The sequence below is a fragment of the Cervus canadensis genome, chromosome 10, assembly GCF_019320065.1.
Source record: "Cervus canadensis isolate Bull #8, Minnesota chromosome 10, ASM1932006v1, whole genome shotgun sequence".
In the NCBI taxonomy this organism is placed as follows: domain Eukaryota; kingdom Metazoa; phylum Chordata; class Mammalia; order Artiodactyla; family Cervidae; genus Cervus; species Cervus canadensis.
In genome coordinates this window covers 70,967,993-70,985,669 of record NC_057395.1, presented here as the reverse complement: position 1 = coordinate 70,985,669, position 17,677 = coordinate 70,967,993, and the positions used below count along the sequence as shown (strand labels likewise).

General features: G+C 50.7%; 1 protein-coding gene across 9 annotated transcripts in view; it reads right to left on the bottom strand.

The window, feature by feature from the left end:
- Nucleotides 1-17,677, bottom strand: part of TOX2 (TOX high mobility group box family member 2) — a 147,168-nt gene that overhangs the window by 106,923 nt on the left and 22,568 nt on the right. For 2 of the 9 annotated variants that reach the window (XM_043480071.1, XM_043480069.1), the window contains exon 1: nucleotides 7,550-7,675. The exons of the other annotated variants lie outside the window; for them this stretch is intronic. In XM_043480071.1, the coding sequence (XP_043336006.1) occupies nucleotides 7,550-7,675 (126 nt within the window). Of the gene's footprint in view, nucleotides 1-7,549; nucleotides 7,676-17,677 lie in introns of those variants that run through there. 9 annotated transcript variants of the gene reach the window in all.

Sequence of the window (17,677 nt, the reverse complement as noted above, 5' to 3'; positions counted from 1 at the left end):
CAGGGTAGCCGTGTTAGCTTCTTCTGCAGAGCAGAATGAATCAGCTCCACATATACATATACCCCTTCTCTTCTGGATTTCCCTCAGATTTAGGACACCACAGTGCAGTGAGTAGAGTTCCCTATAGTTTTGGAAGTCCAAGCCACAGCAATCAGAGAAGAAAAAGAAATAAAAGGAATCCAAATTAGAAAAAGAGGTAAGACTGTCATTGCTTGCAGACGACATGGTACTATACATAGAAAATCCTAAAGATGCCACCAGAAAACTACTAGAGCCAATCAATGAATTCAATAAAGTTGCAGGATACAATATTAATACATAGAAATCTCTTGCATTCCTATACATGGACAACAAAAGATCAGAAAGAGAAATTAAGGAAACAATCCCATCTACCATTGCAACAAAAAGAATAAACTTACCTAAGGAGGCCAAAGACCTGTACACAGAAAACTGTAAGATACTGATGAAAGAAATCAAAGACGACACAAAAAGCTGAACAGATACACCATGTTCTAGGATTGGAAGAATCAATATTGTGAAAATGACTATACTACCCAAAGCAATCTACAGATGCAGTGCAATCCCTATCAAATTACCAAAGGCATTTTTCATAGAATGAGCTGCATTTTAGAAACTGGCCTCTGGCCTTGGGTGGAAAATGGATTGGAGGAGATAGGATTGGAGCCTGTCTAGGGAGCCAGGCAGAAGCTTCTGTGATGATCCAGGGCCAGCGCCTGGAAGCAGGACTCTGAGCAGGGTAGAAACACTTGCTAGAGAAATAATAAGTAAAAGAGCATGGCAGTGATTCAAAAATAGAAATTTATATTGATGGTTAGAAAGGGAAGCAGGGTTGAAGTTAAAATAAAACCACGACAATCTCCAGTGTATTTTCCAAAATTCAGAACTAAGAGTCTCAGAGATGAATGAAACCTGCCAAGAGCAAGGGATCACCCAGGAGTCAGAAAAGGGGTGACTCACACAGTTTTGCAAACCCTAATTTCCTCTCCTTGGTCACACACTTCCTTCTGATTTCTTTTTCTGATGATTCATAAGAAAAAAAAATTTCCCCATTTAAATTCAAACCCAAAATGCTTGAACTCCGGAGCTTACCCTGCCCAAGCCTTAACCTCTGCCCCTCAGCCAACAAAACTCAGTTTAACCCCAGGTAACTAAAAAGACATTGGCTGCCAAGAAACCAAGAGGAAGCTAGAGGTTTCTAGCTTTATTGTGGCTGTCAAAGGCCCCGTGAGGCCTCTGAGACCCCAGGAGGGTCTTCAAGCAGCAACTCACATGCCCAGGTCCACAGCCCTTAGCCAGGACCCACAGAGTTTCAGAATTCAGAATTTGTTTGGATTTCATAAAAGTGAGGAAGTGATAATTCCACAAATTAGGTAGTAACCTCTGTGCGGTCCGAGTTAAGACACATTCAGATTTCTACAGTGAATCCCTAGAGGGCTAGGTAGAGATTATGTCTGTCAGTTTAGATCAGACTTGGGAGCCGAATGAGTTTGCAGCATATTTGCAAAATAACTGCTGGTTTCAGAGGCTTCTGGATTTCAAATAAGGCAGTTTAGAGTTGACTCGAGCACTGGGCACACATGTGCTAGGCCCTTGGGTATACCCATCTTACAGATGAGGAAACTGAGGCTCAGGAAGGTAAAGGAAACTGCCCAAAGTCTCACAGTTATTAGGCAACTGAGTTAGGATTTGAATCCAGATCTCACATCCTTCCACAGGCACACATGGATCTGCCAGGCTGCTGAAATGCCAGGCAGAGCGTTTAGCATTACAGGGAATATGGGTGGCATTGGGATCCAGTTAAGACCAGGTGCAGACTTCCCTGGCAGTCCAGTGATTAAGAATCCACCTTCCAATGCAGGGGGCATGGGTTCCGTCCCTGGTCGGGGAGCTGAGATCCCACATGCCTCGGGGCAACTAACACAGCCAAAAATAAATAACGTAAATAAATATTTTTTAAAAGACCAGGTGCAACAGAAATTGGGTTGCCTGCAAGATGTGTGTCTCCTCAGGCAGGTCCAGGAGCATCGACCCTCCTCACAAGCCCAGAGCTCCCCGCATCCACTGCAGGTATGGTCCTGGCCCCCAAAGGCCTCAGAGTCTGCTGGGGGGCAGGGGGGAATTTAAGAAAGGAAAATGGTAAATGTAGTAAGTCATATACTTAGTATGTTGGATGGTTCTAAGACCTATATGAGAAGAAGAAACGGTGGGGGCAGGTGAGATGAATCGGGAGTGGTGAGAGTTTGAACAGGGTAGTCAAGGGGGGCCTCCCTGAGAAAGCGCCAGTCAAGCAAAGACTGGAAAGAGGTGGGTGAGCCAGCCGGGCAGGTATGCTGGGGGCAGGCCCGGCGAAGATCCAAAGGTACGTGTGTGCCGGTGGAGACCACTGAGGTGGGCAGAGCTAGCAGGGGGGAAGGGAGGGGAGGCCAGAGAGGTTAACAGGGGAGAGAGTGTACCCCCAGATGGCACTGAGATTACCCCTCCCCGGAGAGAGGAAGGCAGTACTTTTTCCGCCTGCCTTATCTGATGCTGTGGTTGGAGGAGCGGGTGAGGGCAGGCGTGAGGGCTGCACACACAGCTCGGCACATCCGAGGAACCTCAGAGGGGCCCCGAAGCAGCTGACATCCGCTCAGCCTGCGGCTTCTTCCTGTGGCTTCTGCATCTCAGGTTGCCCCGATGGCTGCTATTTTTGCTCCTGTTTGGGGTTCAAGGCAGGGCTCCTCTGTACACGGGGCCAAGGGCTGCTGGGCCCAGCCCCTCTTCAGGTTTGCTCTGCTCAGAGCAACAGGGAGGAGCCGTTTAATTGTTCCAAGTATCTTTGGGGACATTTCCTGTTCAGTAAGTGGGAAAGAAGTAGGAATTTATTATAGGTATCATCCTGTCAACCTCTTGACCCTCTAAGCTCAGAGAGGTTGGGTAGCTTGTCTGAGGTCACACAGCCAAGTCAAACCACAGGCTGAGGATTCTGATCCAGTCAGTCTAGGTCCGAAGGCTGTTAATTTGCAAGGGGCTCTCTGCATTTACTATCTAAAGTAATGTTTACCAAGCAGATAGTCTGTGCTATCCAGACTTTTAGAAGGCATGAGAATAAACGTACATCATCAGTTCAGTTCAGTCGCTCAGTCATGTCTGACTCTTTGCGACTCCATGGACTGCAGCACACCAGGCTTCCCTGTCCATCACCAACTCCTGAGGCTTGCTCAAACTCGTGTCCCATCAAGTCGGTGATGCCATCCAACCATCTCATCCTCTGTTGTCCCCTTCTCCTCCTGCCCTCAATCTTTCCCAGCATCAAGGTTTTTTCCAATGAGTCAGTTCTTCGCATTGGGTGGCCAAAGTATTGGAGTTTCAGCTTCAATGTCAGCCCTTCCAATGAATATTCAGGACTGCTTTCCTTTAGGATGGACTGGTTGGATCTCCTTGCAGTCCAAAGGACTCTCAAGAATCTTCTCCAATACCACAGTTCAAAAGCATCAATTCTTCAGCACTCAGCTTTCTTTATAGTCCAACTCGCACATCCATACATGACTACTGGAAAAACCATAGCTTTGACTAGATGGACCTTTGTCAGCAAAGTAATGTCTCTGCTTTTTAATATGCTGTCTAGGTACATCATACATGCCTTCAATCACTTCCGCGCATCATAGCACTGATGGGAAGGGCTGTGATACAGTGGGCACAGGAAAGGCGCCTCTGGATCAGACTGTTGGGGGTGGGATGAGGTAGCAACCAGAGAAGGTTTCTAGGGAGCAGTGATACCACAACTCTGTCAGCAAGAAAAGGCAGGAGGGACTTGCCTGGTGGTCCAGTGGTTAAGAATCCACCTGCCAATACAGGGGACACAGGTTTGATCCCTGGTCCAGGAAGATCCCACATGCCAAGAAGCACTGAAGCCCGTTCACTACAACTACTGAAGCCTGAACACCTAGAGTCCCTGCTCTGCAACAAGAGAAGCCACCGCAAGGAGCCCACACACTGCAGTGAAGAGCAGCCCCCACTCCCCACAACTAGAGAGAGCAAGCGCACGGCAACGAAGACCCAGTGCAACCAAAAATAATGACTTAATTTTAAAGTGAGTTAGTCACTCAGTCGTGTCTGACTCTTTGAGACCCCATGTACTGTAACCCTTCAGGCTCCTCTGTCCAGTTCTCCAGGCTGGGAATGGGTAGCCATTCACTTCTCCAGGGGATCTTCCCAACCTAGGGATCGAACCCAGGTCTTCTGCAATGAAAGTGACTTTTTTTTTTTTAAACCATCTGAGCCAATTTATTAACACAAAAAGAATAGGCAGGAGTTTGAGGGGTAAAGGAAGCATATTCTGGACAAAAGAGTCTGGGTGCACAAAACCAAGAAGCATGTTTGCTCGGTTAGTGGGGAGGAGCTTTAGGAAGCAGGAGGGCAGTGATTCTGCCTGGGAGGGAGGAGGCAGAAGCCAGCTCTGACTGCAAAGCCTGAGATCCAATAGGGGCTCCAGCCCCACTAGCAGGCATATGAAAGATTTCAGAACAGATCCAACAGCTCCAAGTGACCAAGGCTTCAAGCAGAGGAGCTGTTCACGGAGATCACACTAGGGGGTCTGTGAACAGAGCAGACTCTAAGAGGGAAGGCGCAGCCAGGGAGTCCTGGGCAGAGGCTCCTGTGTCGCCCAAGCACAGGCGATAGAGAAGCAGGGAGACGTGGCTGTAGCCCAAAGATGCAGTCATCAGGAAGTAAGGCAGAGACAGGGGTCAGGGATGAGTTAAGCCAAGGACCGGAAGGCCGCGAGGTTTACCAGGATGGGGTGACGAGAGAGGGCATGTCTGGGGACGGGCACACGTGCGTCAAGATAAGGACAATTCAGAGCCACCGTCTCCTTCAAATGAACTTTCTGGTGGCTCTGGGGATGCGCAAATCAAGGCTGCCTCTCTACACTACTTCCCGATCCTTAGTGGGTGGCGGTTCCCACGCTTCAGTTGTAAGACCTGCAGAAGGTGAGAATGTTGCCTAAAGTCTCAGAGTCAGAAATCACGAGAGCAAAGCCTGCCCATCCAGGCTCACCTATGCCCATTCCAATGCCCAACTCAACAGACACTCAATGGCGGGGGACCCTCACACTCTCCCTGGAAAATGGCACCACAGGGTCTGGGAGAAGCTAGGGAATCCAATCCCATCTATGATAGTTCAGGACTTTGTCATTGTTCCACACATGTGAACACCTGCCAGGCCCCCTGACTAGACAGACACCATGACTCCTGGATAGCCCTCGGGCCCCCAAGACAGTCACAGCGGGTGCCACAGGGGCGGCCCCTCGGGAAACCCCACACCCCTGCCTCTGCTCCTAATTTCATTAATTACTGGTTTGTGGCTGCATGAGGAGGCCGTTGCAGGGGCTACTAATCATGAGAAGGACATTAATTTCAAATACACAGTTCATCCTCTTCTGGAGGGTCCCCACAACAACCCTGATTTCCAACACAGAATAAAGCATCTGGAGTTTCTGGGACCAGCCTAAATTATTTCTCTGAAGGAATCAGGGACCAAAAAAGGTGGAGAACTTGCCCCAGATCACGAACCAATTACTTAGTAGTCTACATACAGGCAACTCTGGTTTCCCACTCCTGGGCACCTTTGTTCTTTCTGTAAATTTTCAGGGGTGCCTGCTGTGTGCCACACCCTGGCAAAGGCTCTGCAGGGTGCCTTCCTCAAGAGAGATGAGTATTTTTATTTACTGAGCACCAACGAAGTGCTTGTTTAATCCTCCTAACAATCCATCACTTTGTAGGAGAGGAAACTGGCTCAGAGAGGTAAGGTAGCCTGCTGAAGATCACACAGCGAGCAGGGAGCTCACAGCCAAGTCTTAAACCTGGGTTCAGCTTCTGTTCTCCCAGTTCAGGGGGGGTGTGGGTGATACTCTAGCCACACCCTCTCCTCCAAGACCACTCCTCCCTCTCTCCCCAGGTCTTCCTCCCTGACCCAGGGTTCTCAGCAAACACTGGTTTACTAAGGGGACTATTGTCTTGAGATCTCAATTGTATTATACAATGCTGGGTGACTGGTATTCAGTAAGCCTTCAGGAAGTGTTAAAAATAAGGGTCAGTTCTGTGTTAAGACAGCCAGTAAACCCCTGTAATTTACTCCTCTCTCCGTCAAGAGCTCATGGGTGTGATCAGAGACATAGAGAAATTTGTATCAGCCAGGGCCACAAAAAACAGACTGTGGCCCTGCATTGGAGCTCCCTAAGAAGAGAACCAGAACACAGAGCCTCAGGCTACAAGCACAAAGGGAGAGCTCCCCAGGTCATACACACCTATGCATGCACACACACACACACAATCATCACAACACAGAAAAGTAGGTATCATTGTTCCCATTTTATGGATGGGGAGACTTGAGACCTGCAAGGCTCAAGAAGCTTGCCCAGTGTCACAGACTGTATTTGAGGCAGAGCTGACATTTGCAACCAGTACCTAATCTGCCCCTGGCACACACTGGGTACTCAACAGCTTCTTCCTCCATGGATGGCTGGCTCCAAAGCCTTCTGAGCAAAGCCTGTTGACTGCCTGCTTTGAGACCCAGTGTGCAGAAAGTAGAGATCACACACTTCTTGGTTTCAGTTGACCTGGGATATTCCGAGCCTGGGAAAGAAGGCCTGAGAGTGTGGCAGGGCTTCCATTTCTCAGACGCACATTCTCACAGCTGGATTTGCAACACTGACAGTGACTGTGATGAATCAGAGCGCCAGAAGAGGTCAGGCCTCCCACTCGCTCGGCTCAGCGGGGTGCAGTCCCGTCAAGTGTAACAAGCCCCACCTCCAGCTCGGCCAACTACTATCACAAAGACAATCTCCCCAGGGACAGTGGGGGAAATGCCATGGATGCTGGGTTTCTGCATTCACATTCCCGGTCACCTGTTACGTGTGTATGTGTTCACCCTGAAATCTGTCACCGTGTCCTTTCTCATTTTTTGCTGTCCTCTCAACTGGTTGTCTCTTCAGTATCATTAATGGAGAGAAGGAAAAGGAAGCACTCACCACAATGGGCGAGGGCTTTTCACTGATTCCACAAACTCCCAAATCCAACGGAGGAGGCAGCTCAAACTTTCTTCCTGGTGACATCCCCGGCTACCCCTCACCCCTCCTGCCTTGAAAGGCCCTTCCCACCCCTCATCCCAGGTATCTGCTGGGCTCCTACCATGCCATGGGCCAGCTCCATCCTTGTTTCAATCTGAGTTAGCCAGATCGCCCCATCATACCTGGCCAGGCCTACTGCAAGGCGTGCTAAATGGACGGATGAATGAAAGAACAAATGTTCTCTGAGCATTTAGGCACCAACACCTACTCTCCAGGGGTTGGTACCAGCCACTGCCAGAATTCCTTTTTAGAAAGGAGTTGCCAACTACAGGCCTCCTGGACCTTCCAAAGCATCTTCATTTTACAACGTGACAGACACCTGTCCATCCCTGGCGGCCCCCACCCAGACATTGTCTGTCTTCACCCTGGCAGTGCCAGCCTGACCACCTCTACCCCAGGAGGCGGCGGGCGCCCGCTGCTTACCTTCCGCTGAAACACACCTGCAATGCACCAGCGTCCTGTAAGTAGTAGGAGCCCGAGTCTCATTCCACAGAAGCCCAGGCAGCGAGAGAACGCGCCCGCGACAGCCTCTGTGCAATTCTGCTGCATAATCAGCAGAGAAAGAGAAAAAATGCCAGAAATAGCAAGCTTTATAAGCCCTCCTGACAACTCTTGGTCCTCTATTGGCTGGAGGCCCGGCACCCCCGCCCCCCATCCCATTCCTATAAGGTGAAATGGAAAAACCTGTTATTTAACCTCTTTTATCAAAATCCATCTTCTATCCCAATTTGGGCCTGTGCGTTCGGAGCTCCTGGCGGCAGTCACCACTCCAGGTCTCAGGGAGCGGAAGGGGAGGCAGCCCGGCTCCACATTATTTGTGGCTTAAGAGCCTTCCCCACTCATGTCGACTGCCCTGGGAGCGGGTGCTGGACTGCAAGGGCTTTCAGAAGGCAATTTGGCAGCACCTGTCAACGTGTGAAACTTGCACGCCGTTTCATTTGGCAATTAGACTTCCAAGTGTCCATTCTGCAGAAATACCTGTACCTGCGTGCACCATGCAAGCCCACTGATGTTGCTCATTACAGAGCAGAATTAGAGGCAGGCTAAATGTCTAAAACGGGGTCAGGCTGAATCGACTGAAGTGCATCCATTCTATGGAATATGATGGAATGGGGAAGACGTGTAGGTGCTGACTTAGAACCGGTTGGGAGAAAGTCAAGGACATGATCTCCTTTTTATAAGAACCATAATTGCGTGTGTATTTGGATACGCACTGTAAAAGATGCCAAACTGTTAATAGTGCTTACCCTGGGGAGTAGGAGAAGGAGGTATTTTCAGCTGCTGCTTTTTTTCTTTTTTTCTTTTCCACAAGCATGTACTACATTTGTAGTTTAAAACAAAAACATAAGCGCCTCCCTGGTTCCTTTCCCACTCCTCTGAAACCAGCAGGCCAAGCAAGGCCCAAGGTCACCCACCACAAGGCGGAATTAAGCCTTGGGACAGTGCTGCCCCGAAACACTATGGATCCCCGAGCAGCCTCACTGACATTCACACAAACGCAGTTAAATTAGGGCTCAGTGAAGAAGGTGGACTTTGGAATAAAACAGAACTGCGCTGAACTGCTGCGCTGCCTGCTGGAACAGTTAACTTCTCTGAGCCTTAGTTTCTTCATCTGTTAAATGGGGAGGACAGTGCCTACTAAATACCATGTAGTGTGTGGGGTGCTATGAAACCAATTTTCATCTTTTGGACATTACAGAACCATCAGAGGCTGCTGAGAAAGCACCACAGAGCTGAGGGCATCCAGGACTAAGTGAGGGGGTCCTGGGGGATCACCCCATTATCACAATAATAAACCACGAGACAGAGAGAAGGGCCTGGGCAACAGCAACTGCCACACGGTAATGGGCGTTGCTGCCCAGCACGTCAGTAGTAGGATGGGTTGAGAGGATTAGAAAAGGCTTCAGAGAGAATTCCCTGGCAGTCCAGAGGTTAGGACTCCATCCTTCCACGGCAGGGGGCACAGGTTCGATCCCTGGTTGGGGAACTAAGATCCCACATGCCACACAGCATGGCCGAAATAAATAAACAAATAAAAATAATTTCAAAAAAGAAAGAAATGAAAGGCTCCAAAGAGAAAGAAGTCCTGTTTCTGCCTCTGTCAGGCAATTCATTGCAACATTATTTTTGAGAATATGGAAACAAAAATAAAATCCACTGGGAGGGGACTGGTTCAATCATAGCTCTGTTGGAGAGTGGAATACTAGGTACCTATGAAACGGTCAGCATTCACTGCTATGGAAAGAAAGCTCACGTTTGTTGAATGTTAAACTCGCTCACTGGAAACCAGAGACACTGATAAGTATAAGGTGTAACTGACTGGCACATAGAGAGTATGAAGGTAAAAATCCTTCAATTATCATGTGTTCATTCATTCACTCATTGAGCATGTTCTGTTCCCTCTGCCTAGGTCCCGCATCAAGAAGGGCGGGGTTCCAGACACCAGGGCGATGTGTGAGCAGGGCACTGTCTGTGTCATCAAAAAGACATCCCAGGGGCGTCCCTGGTGGTCCAGTGGCTAAGACTCTGCACTTCCAATGCAGGGGCCCCAGTTCAATCCCTGGTCAAATAAACTAGACCCCACACGCAACTAAAAAGAGATCCCACATGCCACAACTAAGACCCAGTGCAGCCAAAATAAATATTAATAAATGTTTTTAAAAATTAAAAAAAAGACACCCTAGCTCACGCATGTAGTGAAAGGTTCTGGTGGAAGGAAGACAGTGCTCACAACTAAGGGCCTAGGGCCATGGGCTGAGTGAGGGCTTCACAGAGCAGCTGTCATCGGGCTGGGATTTGCAGGAGGGGCCAAGTGTGGGTGCACAGAGAAGGGAGGAAGCGTGTTAAGAGGGGGGCTGATACGGGATAAATGCAGGAAGTCCCGACATTCTCCATCAAACACAACTCCACCACGTGTTGGGGGAAGGGAGGCTGAGTCTGAGCACAGAAGACTCTGGATGTCTTGGAAGGAGGAACGCTGGGGTTGTGACCATGCTGTCCTCAATGTGCAGTGACAGAGCAGTGTCCCAACGTGACTCACTCACCCTGAAAGTCCCAGCCCCACGGGGCAGACGGTGCTGGGTGGGGCAGGAGCGCCCCTCTGGCAGGTTGGGTACCGGCAGCTCAGCTAGGTGAACCCCAGCACCTAGATTCCAGAAGGAGGGCTCTTGGCTCGACGCTGAGTACTTGGCCTAGCAGTGCAGGGTGACGGGGGTCCCAGCTCGAAAGATCCTCTGCTCAGCTGCCCGTGATGCAGAGCCAGGGAGGGGCCCCTGCACCATGACAAAACTCAGCATTTTTTTAGCTTTATTTTTATTTTTCAGATTTTCGATGGTTATGGTTCAAAACAAAGAGAGATGACTCAGCTTCCTGTGAAAGGGCTGCAGCCCTTTTGGAAAAGGTGGTTCTGTTCTAATGCTTCTTTCTTCCCGGTTCTCCAGGCAGCTCATCCTGGCCGTCTTGTTTTCCTTGATGATCAGCTGCTCCCAGAGTGGGGACAGGGACAAAAGTCAGGCTCTGGGGGGGGGGGGGGTTGGGGGGAGTCAGATGGCCTGAGTCTGAATGCTGACCCAGGTCCTTACTCGCTGAGAGGACCTGTTCAAAGTTAAACCCTCTCTGAGCCTGCGTTAAGAATCTCTCACAGGATCTATGTACAAAGCAGTGGTCTCCGATGGAAAGGGTCTTGGTCTGGTGCCTGGCACAAAAGAGGTGGACTATAAACATCACTGTTAACAACAGGAGGCACCCGTGCTGAGGCCCTACATTATCTTATTGAAGCCTCACACCTGCCCAGCCCACGTTCCTATTTTACGGATGAGGAAACTGAGGCTGAAAGCAATGAGGTGCCTCGAGTTCCCATTTTCCCGTTTCCGAGAACCAGGGCCCACATCCCAAGCCAACTGAGAACTGAACCTGTGTGAGCTTATTCCTTCCATCTGACTCTCCCAGCCAAGCACACACCAGCCCCTCACTGCCTCACTCTGGACTGGCAGCATGGAATCATTGTTCTCAGATGGTGGAAATTTTCAAGCCAAGGCTTCATAAAAATAATTCCATGAAGGGCTCAGAAAGAAACCTTCAATAATAGCACATCATTTCTTCCCCCCGGGACTAGGAATCCACAAAAGCTGCCCGTGTAGCATCCCAAGGAGATGCAAGAAGCTGTTAGGAAAACCCCTTCAGAGTGTAGAGAAAACTGAAAAGCTGAGAATGAGGTGTGAGCTCATGCAAATAAAAAGGAAAGGACTCTAAAAAGGACCCAGATTTCAAACGGCCACCGGCCACCCGGCACCACAACAGGGTGGGGTCTCTCAAACCTTTGTCCTAGAACTAATGGAAAAAGACAGATCTGGCACAGATGAACACAAGGTAACGCAAGACAGCAAGAACCCCACTTTCCAAGGCTCTTTCCCCTGCATCACCCCAAAGCATACACTGACAGAGCAACCTTAATAGTAACTGACTAATTTTAAACCCTGCGATTACCAGGGTTGATTTCCATGGAACCTTCCTTTCACAGCACCGAGACGCGCTCATGAGCGGTAATTGCCAAGTTCAGTTTTAGCTCTGTCATACCCAGTCATCGGCGCTAACTAAGGCGGCCGCTCCCTTGCCAGGTAAGCTGGTAATGAAGTCGGCTTTGCGGCTGAATTTCACAATATTGTGATGCCGCCGTCAGCACCTACAAGTGCTGAGAAGCTAAGGAGCTGCTTTGAGGTGGAACAAATCTCGCCCCGGGGAAGTGACTGGAGCCACTCTGAGCCTCTAAGGGGTCCTGCCTGGACCCTCACACCCACCAGGGATTGTGGTTGCTTAATCCCATGTGCCGCCTCGCTGGAAACGCTGATCACCGCGGGGCCACGTTGCACATGTCGGGGGTGCTCCCTGCCCTGCCTCCCGACGTCCTCTGCAACTGCCTCCCCCTTCCCCCTCTCCGTCCCGACGGCCCTCCCCACACTCAAACTCACGTCTGATCGCACAGTTTCACCCACGGGGCCCTTGCCGGTCCTCCAGCCACTGCATGGACTCGCCTGCGGTGAGTTCTGCACCAGGCCACGTGCCAGTCTCATTTTACAAACGTCCCCATTGGCCTTGGCCGCTGACCTGTTTTTTACTCTTTACTTATTTATTTGGCCGTGCCGGGTCTTAGCTGCAGCACGCGGGATCTAGCTCCCTGACCAGAACCTCCTGCAATGGGAGCGCGGACCACCAGGGGTGTCCTGTGATTAAACAGTGGCCGTGCCCCACACACAAAACCCTCCCCCGACTGTGTTCTGATGGCAGACCCGCACTTTAGAGCATGGGCAGGTATGTGTGCGCTGACCTCGTGCTGACTTCAAACGCTCACCCAGACACAGAGGTGCCGCTGCGATGGGACACAGGCCTGAGAACGACGCCCTCCAGGCGCCCGCTGCACACCCGGTGTGCACACGTACCTATGCCCACAAACAGCCAGACAGGCGAGACAGCAGGGGCTCATTCTCTCCCTGGGGAAGCTGAGCCCTGAGAACGTCCATAAAGCAGGTCAGAGGGGTCTCTCCTCGTTCCAAATGCCGGTTAAAGCTGAGGCGCGGCCAAGCCTCTTCCCCTGGTAAAGAAATGCTGGGATAAATTTATTTCCCTTTTCACTTGTCCACCAGGAAGCCTGGACAGCCAGATGTGTATGCCAACTTCAATAACTATAGGACCCAAAGCCAACATATCTGTTTTCATTTTCCACCTAGAATTTGTTCTGTTTTATATTTTCCTTGGCTCTCATTCTCTTTCTATTGGAGTGTAAGGGTTTTATAATGCTGTGTTAGTTTCTGCTCTTTAAGGAAGTGAATCAGCTACATGGATACATACATCCCCTTCCTCATGGACCTCCCTCCCCCCCACCACCACCATCCCAGCCCTCTAGGTCATCACTGAGCTGAGCTCCCTGTGCTATATAGCAGCTTCCATTAGCTATCTATGTTAGACATGGCAGTGTCCATATGTCAACCTTAATCTCCCAATTTGTCCCACCCTCCCTTTCCTCCCTCTGTGTCCACATGTCCGTTTTCTACGTCTGCGTCTCTATTCCTATTTTGCACATAGGTCCACCTGTAGCAGTTTTCTAAGTGTATTATACATACTTTTACATCTTCGTATGTGTTCCTGTGAAAGAATGACCAAAGTTAAGCAACCACCAAAAGCCAGACGTGGAGAGGTAAGACACCCATGGGTGTCCCAGGGTCCCACAGCTGGTCCAGGAGTCTGTCTACCCAGGTCCCCTCCATACTGACCCCATCTGCTTCCTCCTTTCCTCAACCAAAAAGCTAACAGTGTCTGAGCGTCTGCTTCCTGCCAAGCACAACAGGTCCTGCTATGTCCACACCAACTTCCCAGCAACCCCAAGAGGTAACACTAGTAAAAGCACATCCTGTGTCCCAGGTACTGTTTCCGCACATTTACGAACAGTGTTCCCCATGACAACCCTATTAGGCAGGTATGGTCATTATTCCCATCTTACAGAGGCATGAACTGAGGTACAGGTTGGGTAAGTTACTGGAGGTGCACAGCTAGTTAGGTGTCACAGAGAGGGCTGGAACTAGGGTTCTGGGCTCTATCGCGCATGCTCCCAGCAGGATGCTGTCAACTGAGTCCCTCATTTTATAGATAAGGACGTGAGGTTTCGAGAGACCAGTGGGTCGCCGCACTTGGGGTCTGACTGTCCAGTCCAGATGGCTGCAGGCACAAAGGGAAAAGCCAGGGGCTCCAGGAAACGCCTCTCCCAACTCCCGGCCAAGCCAAGGCCATGCTTCTAGGAGTCAGGGCACAAGTTCACTCCTGCCAGAGATGCAAAGGGAGACTGCCAGGGAGAAACATGAGGACCGGAAGGCTTTCCTGGTCTTCCAAGGCCACCTCAGGGCTTCCCCGGTGACTGAGTGTTAAAGAATCCATCTGCAATGCAGGAGACTCGGGTCGGATCCCTGGGTTGGGAAGATCCCCTGGAGAAGGGAATGGCAACCCACTGCAGCGTTCTTGCCGGGATAATCCCATGGACAGAATGGCCTGGTGGGATAATTCCATGGACAGAGGATCCCAGTGCATGGGGTCGCAAAGAGTCAGACACGACTGAGTGCACACACACACGCATGCATGAAGGCCACCTCAGCTGTCTCTCCACCACCGCCCTGGACCCCTGTGCTAGGGGCAGGCGTCCCAGGCCACCCACCCCCACTCAGGGAGCTCAAAAACTCCCTGTTCCCTGCCACACTAGTGACTGAGTGCCCAATTCAGTCAAAGGCAGTGTGGAAATTAGGGGTTTTTTTGTTGCTGTTGTTTTGTTTTTTTTGGTATTTTTAACTTAATTTTTTTAGGATTTTTTTTTTTTTTTTAATGTGGACCACTTTTAAAGTCTGTATTGAATCTGTTACAATGTTGCTTCTGTTTTATGTTTTGGATTTTTTTTTGCCAGGGGGTGGGGGGGGGTGCTGTGAGCCATGTGGGATCTTAGCTCTCTGACCAGGGGTGGAACCTGCACCCCCTGCATTGGAAGGCGACAAAGTCTTAACCACTGGACCACCACAGAAGCCCCTGGAAATGAGTTCTGAAGCATGCAGAACCAGGTTCAAATTCCAGCTTTGCCACTCACTAGCTGTGAACCCCGGATGAGGGTGAGCCTCTCCATATACTGGGTGTTAAAATCACCACCTCACTGCATGTCTGGGGAGACTGGCAGAGCCCACTGCACCCATACCCTCTCTCCCCGAGTAGATCTGCCACCAAGTGGTGGCTGCCTTGCCTCCATTCTCGTCCTGGCAAACCCTTCCAAGGCCTCCATCAGCAGATGCCAGAGGCCAGGGAGGTTTGCTCCAACTTATCTCATTCAAGACATGCCTTCTGGAACAAGATGGAAAAATAAAACTAAGTAATAAAATTTGAGTTTGAACAGAAAACCCAAATCAGGACTGATCTTTCCAGAACTTCTCCATCCTACCTCAGGAAGGGAGAGGGGTCAAGGAAGTCCCTGGGGGTCACCCCACCTCTGGTGGGCCTCAGTGACAGGCCTTCCTCCTGGCCATCCGCAGCGGGATGGGCTGCTGGCCCACGTGACACATCCCGGTTGCCATGGTTTCTGTTTATTCTGGGAAAGACAGCTTCCCTGACATCCAGGCCTGGTAAAGCCGAGTGTTTGCTACACTCTGACCATGTAATCACCGAGGTCCCTTGCTCTGTCCTCAGTTGCACACAGGCTAGAGCGTGAAAGCACAGAAGCAAAGGCACTGATGGTAACTCAGCCCCCCCAGGTCTCCCCTCCAACCCAATCCAGGGTGGATGGAACCAAACCCCATTTTCAGATGAGAAAACCAAGGCTTGGGCTTGGGCCATGACTTGCCCAGGGTCAGTGAGAGGCAGGGATTCAAACTTGGATCTGTCTAACCTGTCCCATTTTTTCTAACTGTGTCCTGGTTCATTTATGATCATTACTCTGACTCCCAGGAAACTCAGGCCTTTTCCCAAAACTGCACCTCCTGATATGCCTTGAGAGGACCCTATCCAATGCTCAGAGACATCAAAGGCAGCTCGCAGGAGTGAGCAGGGAGTTCCCCAGGGGACCTAACACTCAGGTCCCCACCCCAGATCTGACCACACCATTCTCAGTTCATGGTTCAAAGACCGCTGGCCCACGGAACTAAATCTAAGCCTCCTACTTAACCAGCACCCCACACATCCTCAGTTCTATGCCTATGACCCCTTCCTCGCTGTCTCTTTGCCCTTTCCAATGCTCAGATCCGTTCCTCTTCCATTGGGATTTCCTGGGTGCCCACGGGAGCATCAATGCCCCCCTCCTCCCAAAGACCACCGAGTCCAGCTGCCCCTGCGAGTGGGCCACCCATGGAAAGGTCTAGCCCCACTCCCGTGTGACATGGGACAGCCATGAAGCAAAAGTTCCATTCTCAGCGCAAGCCTGCTGACACTGAAAGGGAACTGGCACTTCACTGGGAGCTCAGACGTGCCAGCTTCTTCCCTCCACAGGGCCTTTGCACAGGCCATCCTATATGGAATGCTTCCCCTTTGTCCCTACCACCTAGCAACTCCTAGTTTTCCTTCAAGTCTCGGTTTAAGGGTCATAGAAGTCCTCCCTGACCCTCCCTGTTACCCAGTCAGGCAGACTCGGGCAGCCCTCCTAATCACACTTGTCATGGTCACATTGTGTTTCATTATGTGATTATTTATTAACTAGACTAAAAGCCACGTAAGTGCAGCACTAGGTCTGTCTTGTGCTGGGGTCTCTGGCACAGTGCCTGGCACACTGCAGGGGCTGATCAGTGTCTGCTGTTCTGAAAGAGCGTGGGCAGCTGCGGTGGACTAAAACGATACCACAGGACCTCAGGCTTCACAGGCACCCTCTGCACTGTAAAGCTACACCTCCTCCCATCGAGCACCCGAGTCTGTCTGTGCATGCCTTGAAGGCAGGCTTAACCATGTGACTTCATTTGGCCAACGAGACGGCAGCAAATGTGCCATGTGCTGCAAGCAAAGGCCTGAAAAGCACTTCTGCCCCAGGACGGGCTCACTCGCTGCACTCACAACCCGGGAGCAGCAGATGAGCACACCAGAGCGAGCTTGCTAGAGGAGGAGAGACTCTGGGAAGAGCTGACCCAACAATCAGCCCCCTACCTGTCATCTGCCAGACACATACCTCAGCGAGGCCATCCTCAACCAGCCAGCTGCCGACAGACCGGCCAACTGACCACAGATGCAGGACAGAGCCTTGAAGAGGCCAGCCTGGCTCGGAAAGCCCTCCAGCCAACCCACAGATTGTGACCAAATAAAATGGTGATTGTTTTACAGCACTAATTTGGGGTGACTTGTTACGCAGCAAGAGGTAGCTGATACAGGAGCTAAGATATGCTCACAGCCAAACAGCGCAGGTCTGATCAATACATCAAGCTGAAAACAACAAAAGCTTCTTGGGAGGTGGAAAGCAGCCGGGGGGTGAAGGTCAAGTCTCTGGGTTTGAGCCCTGCTGGTCTGTGACTTTGTCTTGAGCCTAGACAAGGTGGGCACTGCCTCTGTGCCTAAGTCTGCCCATGTCTGCAGTGAGAACGACACATCCCAAGCCAAGTTTCCCCAGGAGGGGTGGTCTGAGTCTAAACAGGGAGCGGATGTGAAAAAGCTGCCCAGAGGAAGCTAAAGATTCTTTGGAAGACACGTGCTGCAGAAGAAAGATCACAGCTTCAGAGCAGACAGATTCCGGATCCTGATTCTCTCTGCTGCTGTCAGGCTGAGTGACCTTGGGCAAGTTTCTCAACCTCTCTGAGCTTCAGGAGTCACCTGACACATGCCACCTGACCTGGTAACAATACATAATATGCAGGGCTGTGGTGAGGGTTAAATAAGACAGTATACAAAAGACATGGAACACAGCCTGGCACATAGGAATAGTGTAAGTAGTAGCTCCTCCTCTGTCCCATCACCTCTTTCTGCCACCCCGCCCCATCACTCCGCGTGGAGTAAGAGTTCCCATGTTTCAGATCAATATCTGGTGGCAGGTGACAAGTTGGGACTATAACTTACATA